The following is a 13,068-nucleotide window of genomic DNA, read 5'->3' as shown; positions in this document are numbered from 1 at the left end:
TAAAGTGCTTGTAAGCATGGTAGAACTGTCTTACACCCAAATGGCATTATTAATTTAATTGTAAATCCCTAGTAAAATTACCGTATACCCATGGCTGGTCAGTTATATGCAAAGAGTGGGCCTGCAGCCACCCAGTTATGTTGTACTTTAAATGTGGCTCAGCTCTGCCATAGCAGCCTGTATGTGCAGTTTCAAACTGCCAATATAAACATTGTGCCAGGCCAAAACCACCCTCCTTTTTAATGCATATATCACTCTAAGGTAGACCCTAAACATCCCAGAAGGCATGGAGTGTTGTATTTAAAAAGGTGGATATATACTTTTACGTTTTACATGCCCAGGTAGTGAAAAACGTCCAAATCCAATGTTCACTATTTCAAGGCCAACCTCTCCCATAGGATAACTTTGGATTACCTAATTATATTTAATACGTGATTTATTTTGTTTTGGAGCCGGTAGGAATGCCTTGTTTGGTGTCTGCATAATTGTAATTTGAAATCCTCTTCAATGGTAAATTCATATTTTAGGTCACAACTCTGAAAATGCCAGTTTTAGAAAGCTTTATATCATAGGGGGTATGGCCCTTATCGACAACTAGAAAGGGCCTACTATTAGAAAAACAAAGAGGATCTAGTCATCACATTCGTGCTATGCAATTATCATATGGCAAACCAAGAAACAAATCATATGGTCTGGAGTATTTATCTACTCAATTATTCATTATTTTTTAATTGAGCATAGTTATTCACATATGTTCAGAACAGGGGAGACATCACAATTCAAACAGTGAATGTGCATTAACACAATTGACAAAAAACAGTTGATGAGAAAACATTACAATGCACATGATCATACATAAACCTTAAAACCAGTCATGGTTTCAAAAAAGAAAGAAAGAAACCTTAAAACCCTTAACGTGGCGCTGTATGTGTGAAAATGCACCATCTTTTCACCTTTTTAAGTAAACGTTTGGAGTGACATTTGGCACTGCACACGCGCGTGGTCTGGTTCCTGGTGCACATAGCCATGGTTGCAGCGCAGAGAGACCCTCCACTGCCGCACACAGAGGAAAAAAATTAGAGGGAACATTGGTCTCATATGTTCCCAATAGTCTTCATTCGATAGTAGTGTTCTTTCGAAAGTCCATGTTCTCGGTTTTGCATTAAAATAGGCTACCTTTAACGATTAATTTGTGATCTGACAAAATTCATGGTAGTTCCTCTATACAACACCCAGAGATTAGTGCTTTGGATACAAACACATAATCTAGTCTTGCATGCGACATATGGGGTTTAGAAAAAAAAGTTAATCCGGGGGCTAATAATTTCAAAGAATGCAGCAATCGATCAAGCCGTGCGCTTGACTTATACCCCTCAGTGCCGGAAACACCTTTGGTTTTCTTCCGGTGTAACCCAACCCCTCCTACATGGACCAATCGCTTGGCAGATTAATATTACATTCTCAACATAAAATAATGGGGAGAGGCCAGAAAGCGTGCTCCTTGGAGACTACCTCAAACACAGGGGTCGTCAATATTACTCCTGTACAGTGTGCATAGTGTCAATTTCCCTCCTAGAGCAAAGTTGAAATTTGTGATAACCCAGCAGGCAAACTTATCAGATCATGTCCATATAAATTGGACCCTACTTCCTCAGGCCGGAATGGCCACTCCCTTCCTTGTCCTTTGCGCTATTGCGCCAATTAGCTAATACCCCATTGATTTCAATAAATGCTGTTGCGCCCCTTCAATGTGAGTTTCTTGCAGACATATAATATCTGCTATATACATTTGTAGTGAACAGAAACTTTCTGCCTTTTGTTGGGCGTCATTGAGTCCACCAATGTTAATGGTAGCCACACAGAGTTTACCCATAGATAATTACTATTTTATCCCAAATCATAAAGCACAAATTTCACATGATTCAAAACCTTCTGAATAAAGGATCCCCAAATTATTCATAAATAACTAGTGTAAAATTTATTGAAACCATTTCTCCTTATCCCCAGCCTATGAGTCCCCCCTCGCACCCTCTTACCACCCCCACACACCACTAAAGACTAGGAAGTTAGGCTCAGCATCGAGCCTGGATGAGGACATCTGTAGCTACTCCACACCAACCCTCAACCTCCCTCCCCTCTCCCCCGCCTCCACAGCCAATAAATTCACCGTTATTCGCTCCTATTTTTAACTACTGGACCCCCAGCTAGAATATCAATCAAGAATTTCTGGGCCTGAACTTCTGAAGTAAAACTATGGTTCTGACCCCGGAACACTATTTTCAGCCTAGCTAGATTCTATAAAAATGCCACTGCTCCTGCTTTCTGAAGGGGAGTTGTGAGATGTTGGCCTGGTATATGATGTTCACTATTCTAGTGAGCACCTTGCACCAGTCCAAACAACCCTTATGGTGATGGTTGTAAAGTCAACCTTATAGACCAGCTATCCTAGTGGTAGCATGGACAAAGCAGTCTTAGGCTAAAACTTCAGAGAGCATGTGAAGCCAGCTGTTTTACCATATTTAACCCCTTGAATACCAAAGGAAAGGACACCACACAGGTTATATATAAAAATATATGTATTTATTACTAACACAACCCCTCTGAACTCTTTATGAGGTCAGAGGCCAAAGCACATAACAAGATACATAATTATCATACAATAAGTTGCACAAAATACAGTCGAGCCCTAGGGGCGTTGCAAACCATATACTAAAATAGTGGTATAAGAACCACGTCACGAACAGGGAGTAGGCCCACGGGAATCGCTGGGGCTATGCTGTACTACCAAAGGTTAGGAAGTAGGAGGCCCACGGGATGCGTGTGCACTGTCTAAACACACACACGAATTACCATAGAGTTAGAATGGGAACGAAAGAATTGGAAACTAGTTCTTATAGGTCACTTCCGGATGGACAAGGAGAAAGCTACTTGAAAGTTAGACACTAGAATAGTAAATACCCACAGGAGCACCAAAGTACTCGCGTTACCTCACCCACAGGAAGCGGGTGCATAGGTGTCAAAGTGTATCGGGTTTGGTCGCTGAATCCTATGGAGCCTTGAAGAAAGATGCTGCAGGCGGCCAGGAGGGAAGTGTCCGGTTGGATCCAAGGACGGATCGAGGAAGAAGTGTACCTGAACGCAGAGGGGACAGAGTCTGGGTCACTAGCCAGTGACCAGGAAGGAACCAGGAAGGAACCAGGCGATGTCGCGAAGCAATCAGGTGATGTCGTGAAGCTTGTCTCTGCAATCACGTGGATCAGGAGTCGTCGACGATGACCAGGAGCTGGATTCGGACTGTCCCACAAAGGATCTCGCTGTCGGCAGCGTCGGCTTCCGAATTGGAGTCAACAGGCCTTGGCAAATGCAACCCACGCAGGAATCGAATATTCGCTTCGAGTCAGACCAGCAAGGTATGGGGGGCTTCTCCTTTTCAAGGAAGCAGGAGCAAGCCTGGAGCAACCAGGCAGGAGGCGTAAATGCAAAGGTTCCTCGTCACAGAGGTCACTAGCCAACGGGCAAGTGACCAGACAGACGCGTCAAGCACAAAAGTACCAGCAGGCCCCACGCGGCACTCGGTGAGTGTGGAGGGCTGTGCGTCGGTGCAAAAGGTGCTTGGGGATGGGGCTTCTCAATCCCCAATGCACAACTTTGAGGGTGCCTCAAAAGCTGCAAAAGTAGCAATGAGCAGGTTTTTCAAGATGTCCAGTCCCACGTCTCTCGTCACCTCCACGGGTCTCAGCTTTGCTGTGGCTGTGGATCGGTGTCAAAGAAGTCTGGAAGTCCAGTTCTTGTTGGGCTCTGTGCTCGGGCTCCGGCGGGAGCATCGACAAAGCAAACCGCAGATCGCTGGATGGTGCCTGTTTGCACAGGGTGGTCACTCCTTGACCACAAGGGAGATTCTTCAGTCTTCTAGTTGCAGTAGAATGTCGAAGGTCCAGAGTTTCATTTCAAGTTTCAGTTCAGGATAATCTAAAGTCTCTAGACTCAGCTCCTACCTTTATATCAATCAAAGAGGCTGGATTACCTGCTAGGTCCCTCCTATTGGTGGGACCAGGGTAGGGGGTGGTTACAACCCTTTCCCTTTGTCCACTTTCGCCCCAGAGATAGGGCTGGAGTGCCCTAGCAACTGGTTTGAACCGGACTATGCATGGAGCACCTTGTGTGCCCCAGGCAGTGTCTCATTTCATTCAGCCATCCCTGCCCCAATACACTAAGGCCTGTCTGGAGTGGTGCTAACACCTCCCAAGGCAGGAAATCTATTGTCCAAGCCTCCCTCGCTGGAAGGACTCCCAGCAGCAGGAGGTCAGACTTGTGTCTGTGGCAGCAGCATCCATTTTGTGATGCTGAGGCTCTGGTTAACTTAAACTGGGATTAACAGGATCAACATGTCTTCTCCCTCTAGAAGGGTGGAATGCTACTCCCGTTGCCAGAACTGGCTAGGGGGTAGTATTCCAAAGCGTATGACACCTTACACGACATGTTTTGATAAAGCCAAACCAAAGTTAGCATTTAACCGCGAGGATTATAATGCACTTAAGAGTATATGGTATGGCTATATCCTAGAACAGCTATAAGGACAAGGTCCCGAAAGCTGCAGACAGGCTCAGCTCATGCTAGAGCCTCTTCTCACATAAAACCAAGCCCTCTGCCTTCAGGATTGTTAAGGCCTGCCATAGGAGTGACTTATAGGTGCATATGTGTCTATATATAAGGTTAGATATAGGAATACTATATCTAAGCAAGGGGTGGTTACACAACCTTGCCCCAGCTGAGTGATCAGCCAGTCGTGTCATGTCGTGTGTTGGATGGCCAGCCAGGGGTGGCATAATTCATGCTGCAGCCTCTGGTAGGCCTTGGATGCACCTATGCCCTGGGTACCTATAGTACACTATACAGGGGCTCACAAGGGTGACCCAATATCGAATTAAGTATGTACCTAAAGTACATGGAGTCCATTTTACAGTGAGAGCAGATAGCCTGGGGCCCTGATTAGCAGGATCGCAGGCCAACTAAGTCGAAAACCAGCTAAACACTAGGCGAAAAGTTGGGGGTAACCATATTCAGATATCCACCTTCCTAAAGGAGAAATAAGTTGTCTAAGTCGCCATCTCCTCTCTGCAGTGGCATGAGCAAAGTCAGGTTTAGAAAAAAAGGAATCCCCTCAAAACTTCTTTTTATAGTCTGGGTCTTCAGTGTTGCAACAGCATTTTCCATTGCTTTTGCCCATGTCTCAACAATATACAGCCTTTCAGAAATGTCAGAAAAAATATAATGTGGTAAACACTGGTTAACATAATTTGTGTATGCCTGTGTGTGTATGCTTTACAATGCTAAAACCAAACGAAATAACTCTGCAAATGCATGTTTTTTAGAATGCACACTCTACACTCACGCTTTTGTAGGTGCTCCTAAATTTTGTACTTTTGTAAAATGTGGTATAGCAATGTCAAATGGTTTGCCCATCATCACACAATTTGGCCACATCGCACAGCTGAGACCTGGGGCCCAGAGTACTCAAACAGACCATCTGTAGTGTAGCCCCATAGGTGTTTTCTACCTGTCTGAAAAAACAGGAGAGCGGCCCCACTTCTCAAAGAAACAGAGTTTCTTATATAACATTATATCAACAAGAAGAGATTTCTTGGAGAAATGAACAGTAAGACAAGTCACACTCAACTGTCATCACAACCAATAAATCTCCACTATCAGTTTTAAGAGGACCCAAGAGACAATTGTACGGGATCTGTTTTAATGGAACATATGATAAGACCAATTATACAATAGTAAAAATCATCTTCACCCAATTATGTAATAAAAATAAATTTCACAAGTATTGCTAAAATCTTATATGAAGAGACACATCACAAACAAGACAAACATATTTGTCATACAAATGCTAAGTAATTTTAAGGAATCAACTATTTAAAATATCTAAAAACTTTTTTTTTGTAAAATAATTTGTCCTTCCTCAAATGTAATAACAAAAGGGGGGCGTCGACGCCTTTCGGTGGATAAACAGTGGCGAGCCACCTCCTACAGGACAACAACAATATTTTTATCTCTCTAGTCAGGTATGAAATATTCACCTACGTAAAGAACAAAGCATATATCACAAAATCATATATATGTTTTTTTAAAAGAGGAATATTATGTCTCATAAATGTATCATAGACATAAGCAAAAATAATCAGTTCATATTAATCGTACAGGACTTTTCAGTTAGTGAAGAAAATAATGTTTTATTAACACATCAAACTCGACCTATAATGTGTCATTTATTTATAACCTGAAAATAGTTTCTACATGGAACGTTTATAAATTAGATTGAGAATTGTCCGATGGGCCCATGTAAAGACTGCGATCCAAACATACATTCATTTCCAAACATACTTTCACATTTATATGGAAAACTATTATGGACAGTTTTTTCACTCACCAACTATTTCTTATTGTTATTTGGGTGAGGTACCCTATTGACCATAAGACTGCCAGGCTATTGTGAACATGAAGCTAGGGGTAAAAAATGGATAAGTAGGACTTAACTCACTGGCATGAGAAGATCAGGCCTTCAGTACTCTTGTGAGCACCAAAACAAAACACATAAGAGGTATGCTTCCTTTATTTTAATTCCGTATGGAATAGTTTATAATATTTGGAAGAACAGTGTCTACCAGGGAGTCATACTTATCCATTTTTGGGGAACGAAAAATTATTTTACAAAAAAAGAGTTTTTAGATATTTTAAAAAGTTGATTCTATTAAATTAACTAGCATTTGTATGACAAATATGTATGTCTTGTTTTTGATGTCTCTCTTTATATAAGAGTTTAGCAATACTTGTGAAATGTATTCTTAATGATTATTTATTTGGGTTAAGATTATTTTTACTTTTGAATAATTGGTCTTATCATCTGTTCCATTAAAACGGATCCTGTACTATTGTCTCTTGGGTCCTTTTAAAACTGATAGTGGATAGTGAGAAGTATTTGGTTGTGATGACAGTGGAGTGGGACTTGTCTGATTGTTAATTCCTCCAAGAAATCTCTATTGTTGATACATTGTTCTCCACCTGTCCCTGCTTTGACAGAAACAGCATGGCTTTGCATATATTTGTTTTGAAAGATGTAAATTGGTGCACTGCTTAATAAATCTAATTTATAAACCATACAAATTGTAAGATTAAGCCGACTGACCCCATGTAAAACATTGTCCTATAAACAAAGGGGCAAAGTGAGCACTAACACACCTGGATTGTGCATTTGCTCTTTGTGGCACGAAGTGAAATGTATGGAGGACACTGCACTGCATTTGTATGTTAGCATCACTGCCCTGGCACCAATGGTCAAACACAGGTATCTCACAATAAGTCATTCCTCAATAGTGGCAATAAAATAGATGAATATTACAGTAAGATCACTGGCATTGAACCTGCTTTCGAGTTACAGGCCAGGAGAGCTCTGATGTTCGCCCAGGAGTGCACTGTAAACTTTACTTTTAGTGGAAGAATAAAATCAAGTTTCCTGCTTGACTTAAGAGAAAACATTTTTGGAAAACTCTCCTTTCTTTAGTAGAGTGCTGGGAGTTATTTACAAAAATGCAACAGAGTAGGGAATGGCAGGGCGGTTCCTTTGTTGGGCTGTGGCCTGTCATTCATGTGGGCTGAGAGCCAAAGCACAGCCTGAGAGTATGCAGGAGATATGCTTGCTCCTCTATGTCTTCATATAGGACTGGTTTAGGGCCTCATTTAGGGTGGAAAGTCTTCCATCCCCACCATTCCGGTAGTTCCCTAGCTCTATTTAGCATCTGCCTGGAGTCTGTTCTGATGTCAGCCGCGCCAATGGTAACCCCTGGCTCAAAGGTCCATCTCACCACCGGACTGCTGAGGTCACAGTGACTGCCGCCGAATGGAGGGCGGAGTACTGTCACTCCTTTTCTCTGTACGTGTCCCCATATGAGGCATTGCAGAAAAGGGCAGTAAAATAGTAAATGTTCATGACCTATACCCCACGGTGGATTGAAGACCGTCTGCTAGGGTCTAAATAAGGTCCTTTTTTTCCTTCATCACAGACTAAATGAGTACCATTGAGATTGTAAATATCAAAGAGTACACATTTAAGTTAGCTACCACCACTATCTGTGCTCTATTGTACCTGCAAATGTACATGATCAAGTTGTGTCATGCTTCTAATGAGTTCTGTGACATCAGTGAGGAGACGGTAACACACCAAGTCTGTGTGAAGTCACTAAGTCCCCAGGACCACTTCAGAAAGCCCCGTCACAAGGACTGAGCGTCTGTACTAACGCGTTTCCGGTTAGAGGTGGGCTATACTTAGGGGAAACAGGACATTTCCAAACAGGCCTTTGCCTCCTCGGACTACACAGAGTTGAGACTGGCCTACGGTGTAACTCATTAGTTACTTACACTTTAATTGTTTTGCATACACATGACCTCCCTGTATTCACTTACGTCATTACTAGAATCCTCTTGTGTGCAAAAACTCCAAGAAAATGACCCATTTAATTGGGGTAATAATCTGAACACCAGCCACCATAGCATAGAATGGATAGCAGAATGGACAGCATCAGTTTGATGTGTTGACTGTTCGGAATCGGTAGAGTCTACCTCAGGATCTTAAACTCGCGTATTCTCCATCACTGAATATGCTTTGCAGCAATGGCTTTATTGTGAAAATCTTGTTATTGAGAAAATCCTACAAGGTGTATACAAGAGCAAAAGACAACGTTCACTACTCTTTAAGTTGTTGTTTAAATGGCACTCCCCTCCACAGAGTAAAATATTTCATTTCGGATTTCAGTTGTCACTTTTAGACACTTTAGATACATTATACCGTGACATCCAGAATTCAGTGCATCATGTCATCGTATTTGAAGTTACTGGTAAAGACGCTCATGTACACAATTGAGAATCTCTTTATAGGATGAATATCAACATCTAGTGATGCTATTGCCGGATGCCTACAATCTCAGGTACATCTGAGCGTTGCGTGATGTATTGCCAGGTAATAATATGGTCTTGATTTTTCTCTTGCAGTTGATCACTTCAGACAACTCCGCTGGTAAGTACAACCCGAAATTTATTTGCGAGAAATTCAGCAAAATGTTTACTTTTAATCACAGAAAGATAATAAATAACAGAAAGCGGATTTCTGGGACTAGGTGGGTTTTAGTGATTGTATGCACCAGAGTCTTGAGGAACAAGGTGTCTTGTCATGGTATGGAAACGTCATGAAACCTATGAAGGGGATATATTTTGAGATGATGAGTGAGCAATACCGCACAACGCTACACAAAGATGCAGCTGGTATGAGGTTTGCCTCTCTGAGGTGTCCATGGTGTCAATCGTACATTGTTTGAGTAATTGCAGCAGAGCAGCTGAGCTGTACAGTGTGTCTTCTGCCCTAAAGTATACTGCTCTGACATGTAGGTTTGTACCCCATGACTAAACACTATAGGAGGGAGAGGGGACAGTCTTGGCACCCTCTTTGCAAACACTAATCCATTGCTAAAAGGGTACACAGTAGGACCCTCCCACCGGTTCACACGCATTACCAATAGGCCAGTAATTCAAGGTGACCAATAACTTGATGGTCGACCACAGACTGAAACGATTCCCTCCACAATGCATCTAAAGAGGCTGGCACAAAGCTGCAGTGAGAGCCTGTCCGAGGCCCTTGCATTTCTTACCAAATCATCTTTCAGACCTAATGTCTAAAACGAGACATCAATCATACCCTTGTTGGATGCTCTGTGTCCTCTGCCATTGCTAAGTGAAGTCCTTTGCATGGAATAAATGGGCCTAAGAGGGGAGTACCCCAACTCTGCCAGAGCAGCAATGCCAATCTGGTTCACATATACATTTTCCTGGCAGCCAATGACTCCAAAGCGTTGCCGGCCGGTGAAGAGTGCGTTAGGCGTCATTACCACACGAGGCTCTTAACTCTAAACCTTTTCTAGTTACAAAACATACAATTTCCGGGTGGAACAAACACCACCATTCATTTCCCTCTTTGTCGCACTGTAATTAAATGACTCAATTGCATGTTTGACTATTGTCATTGCACAAATAGCAGTGATTTGTAAACCCATATTACACAAGAATGAAGTACCACCCATAAATCAGGTTTCATAATCCGTGAAGAATGACTTAATTCCCATGATTATAGATTTCAAGCACTAGAAGGTGTAATTAGATCTGGACTCTGAATGTGTTCACTGCTGCCTGGAAATATGACGATCCCTTTAAATAAAGTGAAATTAAAACCCACTGCCCACCTTAACCTTTGCCCACCTTAACTGATACAGTTAACCATTAGGAATCATATAACTGGCTATCATGAGGTAACTTCCTGTTCTAAGTTTATAATATCACTCATGAACAAACCAGATAAAAGCAACTCAAAATAAACATTGTTAAATGAAATTTAAAAAAATAACATGCAGTGTGATCTTACTAGCCCTTTCAGAAATATATGCTGTCTCGGGCGGGTATACTGTGATATTCATGAAACAGTCCCTTCCTTTACACATTTTAAGTTCTAATTACCCAGTGTTCGGCAGGAAATGCAATTTTGGTATAAAATGAGAAAGTGAAATTGTTTTATTTTTGTGTGTGAATGAACAGTGATACTAAAGTAAAGTAATAAGCTCTCCCTTAAAATATAAACTTATTTTAAAGGACACGTACTGTAGATGGTTAGAATGATACTTTCACTACCAAGGCATCCCATGAGAACATGCCTAATATCTATCCCAGGCCATTTGCTTTTCCTTTTGGGGGTACATGAATGGTCCTTTATTTTGAGTGACTTCTGAAAGATCAGCTTGGTCAGCCTTTTTGATCAATCTGTCAAAAGGCACACTTTTGGAATCCGGTAGTGTTAAGGACAGAAATCGCACAGAATTGATTTGAGTGATAGACGTGACGCCAGGAACACGGCAGCTTAGAGAGATGTCGCCAGAGATGGCCGTGCTGTTTTGGACCACCGGACGCCGGCGCCACACGTGGCGGACCTCCTAGCGACAAGCTTCCTCGGCGGAGATTCCCGCCCTAAGTTCCAACTCTTTCAATGTGGCACTGTGATTGCTATTTGGAAACGCGGTTTGTTGCTTCCTTAAATTGTTGCTTCTTGAATACTGATTCTTGAATACTGCCTGACTTTAAAATGGCGGAAAGACAAAGATAACGTATTAGCCTGCCATTGCCTGACTTTAAAATGGCGGTGTTTCATATTTTTCTGGATGACGGTTTCCCTCTAGTTTTATCGGGTGTGTTAACCCTTGCTTGGAATTAGTGGAGTTGGGGCGCTCCTTACATTTCATGCGGATCGTTCCACTACACATCTCATTTCTTTTTTAGAGATTTCCTTTTTCAAGCACACAATGGGTGGTAGAGTCCATGAAAATTGATTGCCATATTGGGCTTGATGCTAGGCCTGCATACCTCGAGGAGCACGCCACTGATCTCGTTAATGAGGTGATACTTTTTGGTCTTTCCCAAATAGATTACAGAATACCTGGTGCCTTTACTGCCTGTCTTTAATATGGCGCATAAAGGGTTCCTTTCATTCTAAATTGTAGACCGGTGCAGAGGTCATAGAGTAGTCTATCCACCTATATCTTCCTAGGTTTGCCTCCCATAGACCTGTATGCCGTCCAGTGTAAGTCTTTATAGCCAAGACGAGTTAAGGGGTGCCATGGCTGTAGTGAATTTTAGGTCCTAGTCACTGACACCGCACAGCAAGCTCTCTGTGCCTCCCAATGTGCTACCATTACTCCCCCGCACCCTTCCACTGAGACCCAGGAATGATGTCATTTTCTCCCATCCCCTGATTTCTCCTCTTCTGGGCTCCCTTCCCCACCAGGTCTCTTCTTCACATGGAGATAGTCCCGACCCCAATGGCTCCAATGCCTTCATCATTAATTACCCAACTGACCTGTCCAAGAATGCGGCAAAGAAATAGAAACATCGCATACTCAAAGCTAGACTAGAAACCCTAATCTCAGACCACTACTTCTGCACCAACAAAGGCTCTCTGGTTAATTACCACATCTTCTACACAAGAAAACAGGCTTGCTGGCGAACTTTGCTCTACTCCATGCTTCGAAATAACTGGTTCTAAGAAAACCGCACATGGCCTCAAACTAACAACGTCTCCCTCGTCCACTCTCATAGCCACTACCACATCACCCTCTACAATAATGGTATAATCCTAATCCAAGCCTCTAACATCAACCTATCTAAGATGGCCAATATTTACCCAGCTCTCAGAAATGCGGTTTATGGCAACGCCACTGGCAATTCAACCACCGTGTCCCCGCTGGGCCCAACCAGTACTCTCTCTTTAACAGTTGTGAGTACCCCACTCTCCCTAAACCCCACACCTCCTCTTGTTGATCCCATAGCCACTGTATCCCCAGTCGGATTACATCAACTCACTAAAACACCCTCTTAAACAGTTGTGAGTACCCCACTCTTCCTAAACCTCACACCTCCTCTTGCTGATCTCATAGCCACCTTGTCCCCAGTCGGAATACGTCAACTCTCTAGAACACCCTCTCAGCTGCTTGTCGGTTCTATGGTCTCAATCTCCTCACCGAACGTCAGTCCGATACAGGATGACTTTCAAGCTAAGAGGCTCCCACAAGTCCTACAGTCTTCCCCTGCAGCAGATGATGTCCCCTTCCCCATCCCTTTAACCTCGCCACATGCGAGATTAGAGTCTGGGCATCGATCCCTCTCACAGGCTTCAACAGGCTTACTCCAAGGCCCCCCGTTGCAGCTTGTTTTTTCCCCACTTCTTCCTCCCCTCACCCAACACTCAGACGTGGCTCCACGCCTTGATGATATATCTATACAGTTACACCTTCTCTCCTCTGAGCTAAATGAACTTAAAGCCCTCTCAAATGATCTTTTCCCCATGATCAGCTCTCTCCTCACCTCTACGAATTAGCCTAGAGCGTCCACTAGGGATATTGATTACATGGACTAGCCTTTAGGTCCCTCCACCCTGAAATCCATTCCAGTACCCAATGCCCCCGCCAGCCACAG

At 42.9% G+C, this 13,068-nt stretch overlaps 1 protein-coding gene across 5 annotated transcripts in view; it reads left to right on the top strand.

The window, feature by feature from the left end:
* The window catches only part of LOC144826067 (astacin-like metalloendopeptidase), a 551,078-nt gene that overhangs the window by 41,730 nt on the left and 496,280 nt on the right, over window positions 1–13,068 (top strand). For all 5 annotated transcript variants that reach the window (XM_078684377.1, XM_078684375.1, XM_078684378.1 and 2 more), the window contains exon 2: window positions 9,052–9,076. In XM_078684377.1, the coding sequence (XP_078540503.1) occupies window positions 9,052–9,076 (25 nt within the window). The remainder of the gene's footprint in view (window positions 1–9,051; window positions 9,077–13,068) is intronic.

The sequence above is a fragment of the Lissotriton helveticus genome, chromosome 3_2 (genome assembly GCF_964261635.1).
Source record: "Lissotriton helveticus chromosome 3_2, aLisHel1.1, whole genome shotgun sequence".
Classification (NCBI taxonomy): Eukaryota; Metazoa; Chordata; class Amphibia; order Caudata; family Salamandridae; genus Lissotriton; species Lissotriton helveticus.
This window is presented reverse-complemented; position numbering and strand designations above follow the sequence as displayed.